Source organism: Numenius arquata, chromosome Z (assembly GCF_964106895.1).
Source record: "Numenius arquata chromosome Z, bNumArq3.hap1.1, whole genome shotgun sequence".
NCBI classification, from domain to species: domain Eukaryota; kingdom Metazoa; phylum Chordata; class Aves; order Charadriiformes; family Scolopacidae; genus Numenius; species Numenius arquata.
Genome location: NC_133616.1, coordinates 30,765,978 through 30,784,942, shown reverse-complemented (window position 1 = coordinate 30,784,942; position 18,965 = coordinate 30,765,978). Strand labels below are relative to the sequence as shown.

The window sequence follows — 18,965 nt, the reverse complement described above, 5'->3', positions numbered from 1 at the left end:
AACATCCTGAAGAAGGATGCAGGTGAACAGTGAAATGCATCATGCATGGACACACCTGGTCCATTTGCTCGTCACACATTTCAACATTATTTGCACACAGGCAGCTAGTGCTTTTGCCTTTAAGAGCAGCAAAGCTTTACATACTGTACTGAAGCGGCTTCTGTTCTTTATCTATCTTGTTTCCTTTTGCTTGCCTAAAAATCTAACATAGAAGTGGAGAAAAAATGAGCCCTTCTTTTCTATGTAAATTGGATATGCCAAGGTCACAATCAGAACATCTTGTTCTCATCTCTGTATATGAATTTAACTCCTGAAATCTGCTATCTTTAAAATCCAATCTTCTGCTAGTAGTTACAAATGCAGTTTACTCATACTGTAATGTTAAACATTAAATAGCAGCATAGTATTTTCACGAGCATGATTCCTGCTTCCCCTCACAAGTGCTGGACAGGGACACATTTAATAAATAATTCATTTCATGGTTGTCCTAATGATAACATTTATTTCTGAAGACACGGGCCTAATTTCATTCACAAATAAAAGCTTGTTCAAAAAAAGAAATGTATTAGTCTTATCTTGGCAGCTTTTCCTGGATCTCCTGTCACAGACTCAAGTTAAATATGATAAAAGTAGAGTTCAGTTTTCCTTTGCTTTCTGTCTCATTTTCTCCAGTATATAAAAATGCTGTTGTCCTGTCTATTAATTAAAACACCAAGTGCTTTTTATTTCTCTCTCTGTTCTTCTCTCCTTTACATACTAAGAACTGTTTAATCTCCCTTCATTCCTTTGGACACAGCCCTTGACTATTTTCTGCTGCCATTTGTCACTCTGCCTCTTGCAGCTTTCCTTTCTGGATGTTTCCATGTTGCAGCTCTTGACATTCTCCATTTCAATTCTAACACTGGATTCCTGTCACCCTGCATCCCAGATGCCCCAAAGACCCTGGCAGCTTTCCTTACTTAGGCTCTTCCTGTCACAGGCCCACTTTGGGGTTCACTACTGAAATTAGTGATATTTTTTGCCATTAAGTTTGAGGACCTTGGGAGTTTGCATTCAGTGTCCTATTCTTGAAGGCACTTTCATAGCATGATTGAAATCCCCCTTTCATTTTCTGATCACAACATGTTCTCCTTTCCTGCGAATGTCTGATATATTTCCACGACCATCCAACCAAACAGCAAACACCTGGACATGAATATATTCCCAAAATAGAGGCTTTGTGGAGATGAAAGCGTGCACTACAGTGACAAATGTGTCCTGATTCATTGTAGGAAGCTAAAAACAGTCACAACGCCTGTTCCCTCAATAAAGGCTTAAAGAATAAAGATTAATTTGTTTGATTTTCTTCACCTTTTCTTTTTTTCAGAAAGGGTATTTGATATCCAGTCCTGCCTCTTTGCTTCGGGCTTGCTCTGGCAAGTCTTTCCTACTGGGTGAGCTGTTAGCAAATTCAAGCATGCCATGGTGGGGTTCCAGCCAAGACTTGTTTGCTTCTTCCAAAAGATGGAAGCTTTGCTCTTCTTTCCATAACCCCTTCCTGGCTCCCCACTCTCTTGCACTTCCCCAAACCTCTTTTGAACCAAGCATACCAAACAGATGGTTTTTTAATCCCCCCACCCCCACAATTTAATAGTTTTCCGTCAGGTCACTGAATTGAATGGACTCACAGAAGGATTCAGCAAATGCCAGAGCTCATGCAAGGTACCTCATGGGAATTTGTTAAGACCAAGGAAGTGCAGGTGAGGAATCTCTTCATTTTATGACAGTAAACTATGAGATCAGCTCTCCCTTTCTTGTGAAATGGCAGCATGGGACTACTTACAATAATTAATTCTGTACCTCAGAATATGCAGTTGCAGCTTTGGGCTTGCAATTTGCAACTGTTTAACCCACTCCTGAAAGCAGGGAGAAAGAGATACAAAAATCTATAAACATTTAAGTTTTTATCTCACAGCTCTTTATAACTTCATTACCAGATAATGGTGCTAATCCTTCCAAATGCATTCTCATTATACAGAGATAAATGTATGCAATCTATACTTCTCATTATTGAGTTCCATCCAATTGTTTTTAAAGGTTATTTATCTTAGAAAGAAAGCCAAACCACAATGATAATCTCATCAGCTAACAGTACGTTTCCAGTCATACCTGTGATCATACTTGATATGATTAATGGAAGAATGATAAGTTTGAGCATTCTCATCAGCAGTTCCCCAGGAAAGGAAAAGTAGAATTTGTCCAGGTTAGATAGTTTGCCATATTCCCGTACCAGCATGCCGATTCCAATACCTAAAAGGCAAATAAAAAATGTGACACAAATTAGCAGGAAGTTTTGGTAGAGACATAGGGGAAAAGGAAGAAAAATAGGAGAAGAATAGTAAAACAAAAAAAGGGAGCAATAGACCCATTTTTACAGCCATGGTAGAACTTCTAAAGGAAATTAGTGAAGAGTTAGTAGAGAATTAGATGTTTCCTTTTTTGTTCTATATAATGATGATAGGAACAGTATTAACACATATAATTCTGAACTTGGAAGGTGTCTTTAGGTATGTCAGAAAAGACATGATTATGCCCTCTGATTATCAGTCCAGTCCAGTAGTGACTTCATACCTGCTTTCACTACCTCTAGAAGACCCATAACTGGCATTAAGAAAAATCAATGTAATATATAAACACTACCAAACATTAAAGAAAGTGATATGATATAAATATTTTAGATAATTTGTATTGTCAAAAAATATGTCTACCCACTTTACATAATTAGAAAAGAGTGTGACTATGATCACTAAATTAATTTAATAATTTCCAGGAAATTGATCAAGAAAAATACACTCAGCATATTTCACACTCATTCCACAACATGACCAATCTACAAAATACCAGACTACAAGTATAATCAGTGATTGAATCATGGCACAAGGCACCCTCATACTTCCTCATATCTTTCGATTAAATGAATTATCAGACAGTTCAAGCTTCTGAGAAAAATCACACATAAGAATTCTACCAAAAGAAAATAAATCATAGGTCCAAAGACACATTTCTTCAGTTTCACAAGTTATACCTTCATTTTCCATTTCAACATGATTTTCAAACAAAAATCACTCATATAGGAAACATGCTCATCAGTGTTTAGAAAGCGTTATGACCGTTGTTTCACATACAAACCTTGTAATGCTTCAGTCCTGGCTAAACTGAGCATCAAGAGTTCTGATTTCTAACTGGATTCAGTGAGAGACACAGCAACTCAGGTTCCTTCATTGCCCACTGAGTGCTTAAAGGTCCTACTCATCTGAATAGCCCCACTGAAGTTAATGAAATTATTTCATTGACATGAGTGCTGTGTATTTTGCAAAGCAGAATTGTTACAAGAGCACAAGAAGATGCTACAAGTCTACCTTTACCAGCCTCACGCTCATGTAAACTTGCAGGGTCCCAGGAAAGCTGCTAGTGCCCAACCCAAATTCACCTCTTCCCCCGGTTTTATTTGTGATGGTATACAAGGCATTTAGGTTAGATGTTGTTCAAGAAGCTGGTGTAAAGTTTGACTAAGCAGGCTTATAGGATATGTTCCTTATATTAAGTGACTGAAGTTGTGGAGGCATGCAATACCACCAGGTTTAAAATCAGATTTAGGCAATTCCACAGACACCCAGCCATACTGTTTATATTGAAGGAAATAGACAGGGATCCCATGTCCAGTTCTCTACTAGAGAAGAAACTCATTAAAATTCACTTATAGAAAGTAGGGATTTTTGCAAAAATCCTTCCTAAAGGTTCCCCATGGTTCTGCTTTGCGCTAGTTCACACAGGACCTGGTTATTAGTTGATGCAGAAATGTAAACTACCAGTTACCTTCACAGAATTTGACTCAGAGAGAACAAAAAGATAATGAACCATCTTTTCCACACTCTATCTGCACTTGCGAAAAGAAGCTGAAAGGAAATAGAGGCAGATTATTAACTCCTACCGAGTCTTTCCTATTAATAAAGAGATGGAAAAAGAGTAAGTTAACCTTTCAGGCAAACAGGCTGCAAACTATTAAGATTTCTGATTTAGGTCTCATCTGTGCCAGTGAACACGGACAGTCTAAATTCCTTGCAACAATCTTGAATCTTGATAGTCTTGGAGATATTTGCAATATTATGTAAATGCTTTTGTTCAGTGAATGATAAGACACAATAATGTCTATTTCTAATCTAGTGACTAAACTAAATGTTTTGAAAATAGTCTGCACTTTCAGATAAGCCCAAGCAAGATGAAACTCGGCTTGTAAAATGGTTACGTGTATTACAGTAAGTTGCTAAGGCTTTGATCATGAAAACACTAGTGTAAATAGCTGAATCTGAGCATACAGGTACTCTCCACGTCTTCAAACTATTCACACAGCTTAGGGTAGGCATATGCTTAAACTGCAGCAAGACTAGACTGTATGTTTATTAAAAGTTGTGTAATGCCACTTTACCTTGAGCAGGTGCGACTAGGACGTGTTCTAGGTGGTGACTGTCATGTTTGGCCAGCTGAGAAGTTCAATCTTTGTACATTTAGCAGTATTGATAGCAAGTAGAGAGATTCACCCTCATTTTCACTCTTCAGAGTTCTCTTTTCCACTTAATGAAGTGGAAAACTTCCCATATGCTCTCAGAAGTTTAGTAGGGTTTCCTTAAGCTTTTTCACTTACATATTTCACAGATTCACAGAATGACAGGGGGTTGGAAGGGACCTCTGGAGATCATGTAGTCCAACCTCCCTGCCAAAGCAAGTCCATCTAGAGCAGGTTGCACAGGAATGTGTCCAGGCGGGTTTTGAATGTCTCCAGAGAAGGAGACTCCAACACCTTCCTGGGCAGCCTGTCCCAGTTCTCTGCCACCCTCAAAGTAAAGAAGTTCCTCCTCATGTTTAGGAGGAACTTCTTATATTCAAGTTTGTGCCCATTTCCTCTTGTCCTGTCACTGGGCACCACTGAAAAAAGACTGGCCCCATCCTCTTGACACCCTCCCTTTAAGTATTTATAAGCATTGATCAGATCCCCCCTCAGTCTTCTCTTCTCTAGACTAAAAAAACCCAAGTCCCTCCGCCTCTCCTCGTAAGGGAGATGCTCCAGGACCCTAATCATCTAATCATTTATATTTGTTTTTTTGGCAAGGCTATTGTTTATCTAGTGCTAGTAACTGACAATAGACTTCCTCATTCCAACAATGTCTTGAAATTGCAGTATTGCACTCCCTTCCTTGGTTATGCTATTCCTTTACCAGACAGAGCACTTAATATCCACATTAACTTGTGTAGTATGCCAAACTACAGTAAAATCCAGCTACCTTTTAATTGGAGCTAGCATCTAGCATATGCTGCTTGAATTTAGCATGGGAATATAGGAAGAAATTTTATTTTGTAACACTAACAAGAGAAGGTTAGAAAGTTAGTAGAATAAATTTGCTTATGTACTGAAAATCGATATAAATAGAACTTTTTGATCCTCATCTCAATAACCAAGTTCAACTGCAATTTTCTTCCTGGGAATTATGATGTACAGAAAGATGTATGGCCCAGCATAAATTATTTCACATGGTCACTAGAGCTTTTACCATCACATTGATGACAGTAGCCCTGAGCAAGTACATACTGAAGTCTTATAAAATGTTCATTTCTCTACATGAGTACTTCTGATACTGCACCATTTCTGAAACTAATTCTTACATGTATGATTACTTCTAACATCTGCAAAACACTCTATAGTAGAGAAAGCCTCTACTATATATTAGGATTTTTCCTTTCTTTTCACTTCTCTCTTTTTCATTTATGGAATAACTTCTGCTTTTTTTTTTAAAGAGCAAACCATCATTTTTTCTGCTTGCCCTCCTCCTTTTCCCTGTTTCAACAGGAAATGATGGCTGTGTCTAATCAGGTGGCAGAACCAGTCTGGCCTATGTACATGTGTACAATGAGTGAACCAAAGAAAATAGGTAAAATATGTCTTGGGAGAACATTATGTTGTAGGTTCTGCATATCTGCTAAGCAAACTCTGTGACATTTGGGTATCTGGTGAACACTCATTTATCACAATCTGCCCTATGTCTAGAGTACATATTTTTGCATATTGTTTTTGAAATGTTGTCTAAGGATAAAGGCAAATTATTTGCATGCAAACAGCTATAGGACTACTACGGTTTTTTTTCAAGTACTGTGCTGTAGTTCATGACACAGATTTGGAAGTGAGTAAGAAAAAAACCACACACCCTGTTCAAAAAAATTCTGTAATCTCTGGGCTCATCTATATTAGCAGACATGGGGAGTGTCACAGATTGTCCTATTGTAAACTTGTAAAAATGTGCTGTCCTCTCAGCAACCACCTGAGCAACCAAATGTGGAGACTATTTACAATTTTTCAGGGAGTGATGGCTAAATGCTGAAGCCTTTTTTTGTATAATTATGTGCGGTCAACACAATTCAGATATTGAATTTGAAAACTCAGAACACCTGAGTAGCTAAATCTGTTCAGGACGTGCAGTATGCAGTGAGTATAGTTACTTGCTTTACATCATTACCATTGTGGGTTAGATGTTCTTCATAATCTGATTACATCTTTGATAACAAGAATAGCACAATACTATGCACCTTTACTTTCTTTACCTTCACTCACAGGTAAAAAACCTTGTAATTTAGAAACTAATGAAGTCCACACATAGACATGCCTGGCCCTATTTCTCGTTGAAAGAGAATATAAACCAGATAAAAATGGTATCTAACAGGTAGGACTCCCTAACATGTTGTTTGTGCTCATGGATAGCAACACAGATCTGGGATGTACAGTGTTAATTGGCAGGGAGTTCTCACTCCACCAATGTGCATGGCACCGCAGAAACAGTGCATTACCTCAAACTCCTACTGACTTTATTATGGGAATGAATATTAGGAATGAACCATAAAGATGAGGAGAAAAGAAATCTAGTGTATATTTCCGGAGAACAAATAATCTGTTTTATAAAATTATTTGTTCTGAATTACAGCATGTCCCTCTCTGAGAAAAAGTTGTGGTATTTATTTTTCCTGTTTTCATATAATTCCAGCATGTAGAAACTCCCTTTCACTGGAGCACAGTTAATGATTCTGGTTGACACTGATAGCCACTGGGGAAATTATAGGAATTTTGCTTTAATATGGCATTGCAAGAAGAGAAAACGTGCACACATTTAATGGTTCAAACCCGAGATTTAATTGTACTGCAGCAACATGGATTGTGCTACTAACAAAGTGATTAAGATCTTCATAATTTCACATGACTTGCTGTTCATATGATAGACTAAAATACAATTACTTCTATCATATTAGTAGGTCTTAATTGGATTATCTTTGCAGAAGATGATTCATGGGACTGAAAAGGCTGGCAAACAAAGTTCACTGACTTCATTTGAAACAATACAAAATATTCAATATAAGCATGTCAAATTTCAGCACAGGCAGGCAAGATTGTTGCAGTCTGTGACACAGTCTGAGTCCTTTTGTAACATCTTATAGAATCCATTTTTTTTCTGCTCTCTCTAGAGTTTCTGTAATATCATTTGCTGTCTCTTAACTACAAAGAAATACAGTGCCAACTACAGAATACTAAAATAGAGCATGTAGAAAAAATTCTTACTTAGAATAATACTTATAAACTCATTATTTCAGCTTATTAATTCAGGTCTTATTTTTAATATTTTCTAATGGTATGCATTTTACTGTTTTACATTCTGCTTGACAATTAATATTCCTTCTAATAAACATACTTGATTGATTGATAAAAACAAGCTTCTTAGAAAGATTCTTATTTGACTGAAAAAACCCCCAAGATTCTTAGAAATCCACAGGCAACTACTGAGGTAGGATTTAGAGTCTCTGAGGTATAATTGCATGGCAACTGATCTTAACTCTCTGGATACTGATGTTGCCCAGACTACCGGCTTGCTTAGAAAGATCTGTGAAGAACAGTCCTCTCAGAAATCTTCCAGAAGATATTGGACAGATCTTGGGCTACTGCAAAATGTTTAATAGGAATGTATTGGAGGAAGGCATGCTCATTCCCCCACCATGGTGAGACCCTCTGTGTCCCGCCTCCGATTAACCTGTTGAGGGTGCAGCAGCTGTAAATTCCTTCACACAAATGACACACTGTCATCTGACTGCAGCGTGAGGAAAGTTCGGGTGGACAATGACTCCGTGATGGACCTTCAGGAATGAAGGCAAGGTGGGGCACTGGCCAGAGGGGTAAAAAACCAGCTTCTCCAGTGTGGGGTACTCCCCTTACAGCAGGTGTAAAGGCCACTGCAACCAGTAAAGCCACGTAACTGCTGCTACTTTCTGTGCTGTGGGAGCCTGTAGCAGGGCTGATAACACAGAGCAGCCTGTAGCAGTCACTGATAACACCGAGCGGCCTCTCTGCAGAGCCGCCCTGCATGGGGCCCACCCCACCCTCACTCAAACCAAGGTGGTTATATCATTCAGCCAGAAAAAGGGAAATAATGGCCATTCTCCTGCACCTATGAGTGACCACAGTTCTGGTGAATGCTGAACCAGTGTTGCCCCTGAACAGCAATGTGCAGATGGCTGAGCAGTTTGATAATTTAACAGTCTCTCCTATAGGACACCTAGTTTCCTCTCATTTACGTAAATAGCTGTAGATGAATTTCATGTGTACGTATATTCCAAATATTTTCAGTATGCAGATATAACTTCTGAGAAAGCCAAGATAAAAGAATACTGTTGAAGGAAAGCAAAAAACTTTACAATCATGCATTATCTGTGTATGTATCTCAGTACACTAATGAGAATTGCTGCACAGAATTGCTGTACCTACCGGAACAGTCCATTAACATACAGAAAAAATACCAAGGGTGTTGTGAAGAATTAATTCCTTGGTTAGTCCTTAACTCTGTTGAGGTAAATTAAGTTGTATCAGAGATACAATGTGCCTCTTTCACAGCTTTTCAACGGACTTGGTAACTTAATAGATTTGTGAAGGTAACAACAGTACTTACAACTGTAACATAATAAACACTGTATTATAAAGATTATGTCATAAATCCAGTAATTTGGGGAAAATGCCAGTTCTTTCCTAGCCCACATTTTCTTATTAATTTGCATGTGTACTGGTGAAAACACCTGTTCTGTTGGGGAAAAGTGTGTGAAACTCATCAAGCCTTCAGGAAAAATGAACTCAAACTGGGACACATGCAAAGAAGGACTGTGAGTAATGGAAAGAATCAAAAGCCTACTTTCTGAAAGGAGATTAAAGAGCTTGGTTTGTCCAACAGGGATGAGTGAGCTAGAAATATAGAAAATGGGCAGCAGAAAAAGAGCAATGTTTTGACAAATGGATGCATACTGAACCTGAATACATTCAAACTGCAAATTGTAAGGCTTTCAACAAACAGACTTATGAACACAGCTTCCTAGGAGGATGTGCAGCACCAAGAAGCCTATCCAGCTTTAAGGTGGAGTATAACATGCTACAGAAGTGTATATAAAATGCCGTAACCTGAAGCAGTAGTAGACCAGATGTGATAAACCAGGAGGTATCTTTCTATTTCATATTCCTGTGTTTTACAATAAATTCTAAATGTAATGTCACAATGGTAACTTCCCCTTCTTTTTTGCAGACCTTTCCCATGAGACCTCTCAGCTGTCGCTTCTAAAACCACTACCACTCTCCTTCACTCCACCCGTCTGTAACTCAGCTGCCTTCTTTCACTGTGACCTCCCTCCTCTGCAGTCATCCAGACGTGTATAGGTCTTGTTGCTTCCTCCACATCTCCAAATCCACTTGATTTCATAAAACAGTACTTTCATTTGGACCCTGTCTGTCACTCATTTCTGATACTGTCATGTCCCCAGCTCTGGTGTTCCTAGTGTCTAACATTTTGCATACATGGCCTAACATATTACAGCACCAATGGTGCCATTCCAATGCCACACCAAAAACCAGAGCTTCTCATCTTTCCTTGTAAAAGCCCAGTGATCTTCAGTTCTCTTTCCACAATATTTGCTTGCTGTCCCAAAGCTGTATTAGAACCTTTGTACAACCTGTATAGCCCAAGAGATATCTCAATAGAGCACGTGAGGAAAAATACATCTTCATTTAAGACCTCTGACACACACAATAAAGTAAATGGTTGACAATGGTATAAGAAAGGCGAAAGGCTGGTAACTGGGAATATCTGCCAGATTCTGACCCTTGTTACCGCTTCTGTTTTAAACTGTGATGACAGGAAAGGACAGTAAACAGGACATACTGTTCTAGCTATCCCCTTGCTGGAAGGGCAGTGGAACGATTCTGACTGTAATAAATTGAGATAAGCAGCCGGAAAGGCAATTTAGTGGAAACTAAAGAGAGACAGATAGTGACATGCAGAACCATCCTTATTATGAAACTAATGAAGACATCAAAGCATTGAGAAATCAGAGATATGACCTAGAAAATTAGTTCAAATTAAGCAAGGCCAGGTTGTTTGTGGTTCAAAAATCATGAAAGGACCAAGAAATGGCTGTTTTGCAATATATTGTGAAAATACTTAGATTACATATAATCCACAGAAATTGTTATCACATGTCACATTTAATCTTCTGGCATGCTAAAGGGTTCTCATGGAATGTGCAATACATGGAACAACAGTAAATAGAGGAATAAATCTGAAACACTCAGTCCAATATTGCCCTGATCTTCAGCATAATATATAATATAGATGTGATCTCACACCATGAGATAGTGTTGCGGGGCCATAATGAAGAATGCCTTCCACAAATCCTAGGAGGCTTCTATTTAAAAAAAAGAAAAGTAGGTTTGCAAACAGTACAAGTGTTGTTTGTGAGTAGTCTCAACCTGAACATTATCTATTTGCTGGGATATATAGAAGAAAGTGTCTTTATGATTTGTTAAGATGTAAATGGAAAACAAAAGATATATTTGCAATTATATTATAGTATTTTCCCTTAAATAATATAGGGAAATTTGAAACAGTAAATATTTTGCTGGTATTAGTATTGGTGTTATTTTTTCAAATGAAAAGAAATATTTCATTGACTTTGGTAGTTTTGGAGCTTTGTAGAGTGTAAATTGACCTTAGGGCCACTCCTTCCAAAACTCTCTTCACATAAAAGTTCAGGTCTAGTGATAGTTTCACTTCATTCACACAAAGTGAAACCCAAGGTCTATGTTAATACAAGGCACAAAATGTATGGACAATAGGAAAACACTTTACATGCCAGAAGAACAAGTAAAAGTTAGGTTTTCTTTGCTTCATAACAGTGCAAGAGCAAAAGCAGCACCATGATTATCTTCAGGTTTCTTTATTCTTTTGTTGGCTGAAGTTTCTGTCTCAGAGCACGTTTGATCCTAGTAGTATGTGAAACTCTCAGATGAAACTGTTGGCCATTCTGCATTTTACTTTGTCTTTAAAATTAAATTTAGACATTCTTTCTGAACAGCTTCCATCCTGTATTGATCTGTATGCAGTGTGACAGGGAAGAACCGGCAGATAGGCACCACAATTGTCTAAAGAGGCATAAAAAGTCACAAGTACCATCTGCGCTGCTCTAAATCAGACCAGGAAGAAACCAGGGTCTTTTGTTAAATTTCCATGCTGCCATAGTTGATTCAGGATGTTTGGTCTTTACTTGTTACAAATTCCAAATTAATAAAATGTTGTGCTTCAGAATTCAAGAAAGGAATCAGATGTTTGCTTTACAACTATACTTGTCAGAAATGGACAGGGTAATAACTCCTTTACTTCTGCACATCGCCTTCAATTTTTTTCCTGCTGTGAAGAAACAGCTCTGGTTTTGCTAGTTTATTTCAAGAGGCAATTAATCTGCTTCATTGTTTGTAAGTTTCACACTGTATTGTGCAAGCAAAGAGAAATGCCACAGAAGACAGCCTAAACTAAGCTAATAGGCCAGTTTTTGGTAAAGGTACAAGAAGGTGGAAATGAAAAACAGCAAAGCCTTAGGCCATATGCAGAATGGGCTTTCTGTTCTAAATTACACTTATCAGAGAGAAAAACAACTTACTGGGAGAAACTGAAAGACTTTATAGGTTTATGGGGTTTAGAGGCTGCAGGCTACACTTGCAAAAGAAACTTCCTACCCTCAGAGGTATGGTGAGGATTCAGGGTGGCCTTCTGAGTGGTGAGAGGCTGTGAATAGAGTGATACATTACTAATTGTTCTGTTGTTGTCTTTGTCCTGTGAGGCATTCATTCTTGTAAGAATGCACTGGTGGGCTTCCAGTAATGCTAGCATGTGCTGATACTGCTCTGATATGGATGGAGCTGTCAAATCCCCTCGTATCTGATTATAGAGGGAGCCTAGGTCTGAGTGCACCTGACAATCTTTTTTTTTTTTTTAAACAAGGACCTGTGAACAAAAAATATTCTTATGTGGAGATATTACCACTTAATACTGTAATATAAAATAACTTTCATTAAAATTAAAGAGAACAGATTTTTTGGCATACGGACCGCTGGGGTGATATCATAACACAGAAACCAGAAGCTCCAGTGGCTGCTGCCCTCATCAAATCCTGGCAAATAGCTATAGCTGCACCACTTTAAGTTTCTGCAATGCTGGTGTTACAGATAGGAACTACGTATATTCTAATCTCACTCTCAAAGGCAGGGAGAAAAGGAGGTCTGATGCTAGCCTCGAGCTTTTCCAACGGGGGAGCTCCAGGAGCAAGGTGTCTGTGCTGCAGAGACGGAGTAAGCTTCCCTTCGTTTCAAAGGTGCCCAAACCAGGTATTCAGGCATGCTGGAGACCTTCACACACACACACACCCCCCACTCCAGTCACTTCACCCCTGCCTCCACCGGCAGGATCCGCCTCCCGCCGCCGCCGGTGCGTCCCGCAGCCACCTCGGACAGCTCCCGCGCGCGGGGCGGGGACCGGGAGCCGCGCTTCTCTTACGCGCCGGGGGGCACAGCCTGGGCGACAGAGCCGTGCCCACGCGTGAAGAGGAGGGCGAAGGAGGGCGTTAATGGCAGAGTACAAAGCCGTCCCCAACTGCGCTTACACACCTCCGATAAACAAGAGCTGGCAGTGTGCCCAGGTGGCCAAAGGCCACCAGCATCCTGGCCTGTATCAGGAATAGTGTGGCCAGCAGGACTAGGGAAGTGATCGTCCCCCTGTACTCGGCACTGGTGAGGCCCCACCTCAAATACTGTGCTCAGTTTTGGGCCCCTCACTAAAGGGAAGACATTGAGGTTCTGGAGCGATGAAGCTGGTGAAGGGTCTCGAGCACAAGTCTTACGAGGACTGGCTGAAGGAACTGGGGTGGTTTAGCCCAGAAAAAAAGGAGACTGAGGAGAGACCCTAAAAGTCAGTTGTAGCAAGGTCTCTTCTCCCAAGTAACAAGTGATAGCATGAGAAGAAATGGCCTCGAGTTATGCCAGAGGAGGTTTAGATAGGGTATCAGGAAAAATTTCTTCACAGAAAGGGTTGTCAAGTACTGGAACAGGCTGCCCAGGGACGTGGTTGAGTCACCATTCCTGAAGGTATTTAAAAGACGGGTAGATGTGCTTAGGGACATGGTTTAGGGGTGGTTTTGGCAGTGTTAGGTTGATGGTTGGACTTGATGATCTGAAAGGTCCCTTCCAACCTAAACAATTCTATGATTCTATGATTTATGGTTGGCTGAAGAAAGGGTATCTGCCATTCACAGTCTCCTGTGATTGGTGGCTGTATCAATTTAAATATTGCATTTCTCATGTCTTCTTCATGAATATCTGAACAATTTCAGTGTCCCACACGTGTCCTGTTGAAAAAACACAGCTCTTCAGAGTTGCAGGCAAGCTCACAGATATCTGAAGTCCTGAATTTGTTTAGGAAGTGACAGACAGACATCCCATTAAGTGACAAATGAAAGTACTTGTAACCTGCAAATTTATGTGAACTGAATCTCTCAGAATCATGTTCCCCAACCACAGAACTATTACAAAAAGATATTGGTCTAATAGGTTTGAAAAACCTAAGTATTTTTAAAAATTGCAACCTATTTGTGTATTCTCTCCAAGTATGTAGAAAGATCTCTGCTTCAGTATATTGTGCTACTGCGACTCAATATCTGAGATCATATGTACCCAAACCACTTACACTTTTATTTCCACTGTAAGAAAAAAGCTGTTCTGCTGAAGAATTGCCCAGGACTACAAGCTATTAGACTATGACCCACAGACTAATGAATGAGTAAGTATTTACACATCATCAGCCTTTTACCTTCATGACTGGTTTGGTTGTGTCGCAGCAGTGACCTCTTGGAGACAAAGTGATGATGAAAAATAGATGCTCTATGAGAATCCTATGAAGTGTGACTTAAACTCTCCCTTTGCAATTGTCCTTTGGAAACCTGTTTCAGGGTGAGTAAATTTCAGGGATATTTCTGGTTTATTTTTACTTGATTGTACAAACTGGAAGCAATATAACTTTCTTTATTAAAGGCTGAAGAAGCACTTAAAATAAGTTGACTTTTAAACTGCTCTTGCTAGCTCAGCTGCTTTGGGCTCAGTCAGGCCAGTAGAGCAAAAAGATGCAAGATATCCCTCCTTTTGCACTCATCTACGTGAGGCTGCCACTCTCCTGCCCCTCTGCCTCCCAGAGAAGGGCGAGACAGGCTAAGTGCAGATGAGCTCCAACCTCAACTCCCAGTCACTGCTCAGCACAAATGACCCATTGCAAGTCCCACGTATGTACTAAGAACTAATGAACAATTAACTCGCTTCTCGGGCCCATGATGCCAGCAGATCTACCGCTGAAATTATACACAATGCAAGCCTCAGAATTAGCCCCGAATCCAAAATTCAGTCAATTTCTGATTCCAAATCTGAGTTCTCCCCACATGAGTTTGGTGGTCTTAAACAGAACCTCTACTAAGGTAAGAAAAAAAACCCTCTTGAGCCTCGAGTTTTGTTTTCTTTGAATAATACATACAGGTGTTTTCACCAAAAAGATGTGACGTTCTTAAGATATTTTGTGTACAAATTTTAAATAATTCCCCCTCCCCCATTATAAAAGAAATTCCAATGTTTTTGAAAATGTAAATGACAGGCAAATGATTGAATGGTTCAAATATAACACACAAAATAATTCTCTTGAAGGAAGAAGTGTTTGGAATTCTGAGGGGTTTCTGTCTCTTTCTGTCTCCTTTTGTCAGAGATGGGCACAACAAGTAATTGGGAAATTTTTTCAGCTTAGTAAGGGTACTAGTAAACATAAGCATATCTCACTAGGATGCTAAACATGGCTCTGATAATGATGAACAAAAATCATGATTCCATATGATAGTGCTGGAATATCAGGCACTTTGCAGCACAGCTGGACAGCTTTCACAGTACATTTCCACAGCTTCCTGCATTCGATATTTCCACTCCTCACTCACACATACCTCTCTGAAAATTCTAAACATATTTTCTGCTTTCAAAATGATAAGCGATACTCTTTTGTTCATGCATGCTAAATTGTTGCTCCAAACTAAGTAGATTAATAAGCCTCAGAGCAATTTCCCAGTGTATATTAAAAAAGAATAAGTATGCAAATTTAATTATGAAGGGTTTGTGGACTACAGGTATATTACAAACATTCCTCAAGCTGTAATAAAAAGATAACATACAATTCATCTGAGCCATCCTTACAAGAGTTTTACTGTTCTCCTTGTGTAACTTATTTCACCTCCAAGAAATATTGAAAATGCAGCAGATGCATAGCTACTTGCAAAATGTAATTTGGTCCATAGCTCAAGAAATTTTTATGAAGACTCTCTTTGGTGTATCATAGAGTTCCCCTGAGTTCTGGGCTGTTAATTACAGTGTAGCAGGTAGAGAAGTCCAAAGACACAAGAGGTATCTGGGTGCCTGCTGCTCTCTCACTGTGAATTCCCTTTGGGTATTAGGGGGATTAGGGTGAAATTGTTCCCAACAACAGTTCCCACATTGCCAGGCTCTGTGGCCCTCAGGGAAATCTCATTTCAGAATGATCAGCTTGTAGGATCACATCATACATTTCAGTTCCACCTACATTCATTGAAGATAATAAGAGGGGAACTACTTCTGTAATTGGGAAGTATGTCAACTCATAGAAGGGTACCTGACAGGAGTACATGGAAAAACAACTGTACACACACAAACACAGACACATACCCACTCCTCCAGTTGTTATAGTCAGATTTTCAAATCTGACTCACAAAAATCTTTCCACTTAACTAAAGAGGTGAAAACCAACTAAGATCTTCCCAATACTGAATGCGTGGAGGAAAACACACATATATACATAAGTACATCTCTGATTACAGCTTATAAATAGCTGGGTTGAATTCCAAAGAATAATTATCTCCTGAACAATTATCTCCTGTGAACAAACACACACAGAAATAGGTATGTTCCAGCCAAAATTCAAATCAGCAGAAAAGTCATTTGAAAGAGACCCATCAACAGCAAGCGCTGTTAATGAAGTCCTTAAAGCAGCACTTGTCTACAGGAGCAATAATGTCAAGGAAGCTCTGCTTGCTTAGCATCAAAATAATGACCAGGAGAAAATGAAAAGGGCGCGTGACAAGGACCAAAATTATGTCCTATGGAAAAGTCTTTTTGGCCATGTATTTTGACAGCTTCTTTTGGTGCTTTTACCCACCAGTTCTTAATAAGATGGCATTCAAATAATTTCTCTTTCAGAAACTTGTTGTCAAGCAGAGGAGAAACACTCCTACCTTTACAATGAAAATCCCACTGAGAGCTGGTTGGCACCGCCGAACTTTTCCCATTGCACTGGGATTTGGGACATCAGAAGCCACTACCAGTGCTCTCCTGCCCAGCAGCCTCCGCCTCAGCAGGGCTCCAAACTGCAGACTGACCCAAGGCTCCCCGTGGTCCATCCCGGCCACCTGCGGTCCAAGGCGTGCCAAGGTGGCCCAGGGTCTTGAGGCTGGGGAGACCTGCAGCACCCACCCACCCACGCACGAAGTGCTCACGGCCATCTACAAAGGTCTCACGGCCAGTGAGACCACTCGCGGGTTTTTCACAGCACGGTTTTACCCTACTAATTACTAGACCTTTGTCACACAGGCTGGAGGGAGGGAGGCCCGGCCCAGAGGGTCCCGGGCACCCCGCGTCTGGGCGCCCCGCTGCCCACCCGATCCTCCGGGGCGGGGGAGCTGAATGGACCCACGCGAAACCCCCTTTTAGCCCGGTCGCCGCAGCACCGGGCCACCGCGGACCTGTCCCCGGCAGCCGCGGCTACGCGACCGCCGGGGAAGGGCAGCTGGCCCCCCCGTTAGACCGGCGGCGGGCGCGATCGGTGCGGGTGGGAAACGGCGGGTCGTTCCCCACCGCCCGGCCCGGTTCGGCGGCCGCGGAGCGCCCCTCGCTGGCGTTGCCCCGGCGCTCCGCCGCGGGCCCGGCTCTGGCGCCACGCCGGCCCTGCGACGGGCAGGGCCATAACGTGCCGGGCAAGGCCGGGCGGGGGGCGGCGGCGCCGCGCTCCCCTCCCTGCCGCCCGCCTTCCCCCGCCACTCACCCATCAGCACGGCGGCCACCGTGCTGAGCAGCAGCCAGTTCTTCCTCAGGAAGCCCGGGCAGCTCCATCCCTTCCTGCCCGCCTTCGCCATAGCGGGGGCGGCGGAGGATGGGGGGACAGAAGGGCGACCGGGCCTGGGTCTCTCCCGGCGTGCGGAGCCGAGGGGAGCGGGAGCGGCAGCGCCTGCCTGCCTGCGCTGCTGCGCGGTTACGGAGGGGAGGCGGAGACGTTGCACCTCACCTGGCAACGGGCGAGCCCGGCCCCCCGCCCGCCCCCCTGCACTCCCTCCGCCTCCCCGCCCCTCCCGGCCCCGCTGCCTCCCTGCCGGCCCAGCTGGCCCACCGGGCCAGGCCTGGCTGCCGGGCGCCCCTCCTTTGCTGGCCCGTCCCGCCCCGCGGGGCCGCTGCCCGGAGCGCTTCACCTCTCGGACCCCAGCAGCCCCACGTCGCGGGGCGGGGTGGGGAGGAAGGAGCCAAGGTGGCCGGTGGTCCCTGCCGACAGCTGGCAGCCTGCGGGCAGCGGCTGGTGGGGTGCCATGACCGAACCCCGGCTTGCTTCCCTGCTCCTGTGCCCTTTATGACGGGCCGCTGGGTTTTGTGCCAAAGAGAGGTGGAAGCCAGCCCCCCGCGATGGCTGACAACCCCCCCGGCAGAGGGAAGGTTGTCCCACGGCGAGGCCTGTGCTGCCCACACCGCCTGCCAGGGCACCTCCTGCTCTGTAAGGCCCACCTCCAGGCAGAAGAGTCGGTCCTGGGTGTTGGTGGCTGGTGGAAAGCCACTAGGGGTTACGCTTTGGTGGATAATCTCTGGTTAAATATTAAAGGGGAATATTCTGCCTTGTGCTCCTGGTGGGAAAGTTGGGGGTAGAGAGTGCCGAAATGGCTTGTAGCATTTCCGACTGGGGTTTATCCTGGTACATTTAAATGCCAAAACTGTGAAGAAGCATCTGTTTCTCCATCTAACTCCTTGACAATGGTCTCCTTCCCCCTGCCCACCCCATAAGCATGATTAAGATGTATATACAATTGGGACCCAATTCCCTGTGGGATTATGGTAGGGTTTTCAATATCTGTTTATAAACTTGTTGATCATGATTTTCAGACTTGGAGATCAATTGGTAAGTGTAAGCAAGAAAACAAAAAGACTGCTATCGTCTTGCTAAATGACATGAAGGAGAGTGCAGAATGAAAGTTTAATTTATCTTATTTAATTACACTTGACACTATGCATTCCAAAACGTAGGCTGGTGAATTTTGTATGATTTCTGTCTTTGATGACTGGGTAACTCAGGCCTGGGGTAGATCAGCAAAAACTGCAATTGAAACCTTGTCATATTTCCTCTTCACATGGATTTGGCTGTTCTGATTGACAGATTGGGGAAAGAGACAAATACGTCCCTTGCTGAGACAGGGAAGAGCACTGAAATCCACCCGGA

At 42.1% G+C, this 18,965-nt stretch overlaps 1 protein-coding gene across 1 annotated transcript in view; it reads right to left on the bottom strand.

Annotated features, from left to right (window-relative positions):
* The window catches only part of SLC1A1 (solute carrier family 1 member 1), a 52,099-nt gene extending 34,477 nt beyond the window's left edge, over positions 1–17,622 (bottom strand). The window contains exons 1-2 of the mRNA XM_074166841.1: positions 17,532–17,622; positions 2,149–2,289 (exon numbers count right to left, since the gene is read on the bottom strand). Coding sequence (XP_074022942.1) covers positions 2,149–2,289; positions 17,532–17,622 — 232 coding nt within the window. The remainder of the gene's footprint in view (positions 1–2,148; positions 2,290–17,531) is intronic.
* Between the last annotated feature and the right edge of the window lie 1,343 nt (positions 17,623–18,965).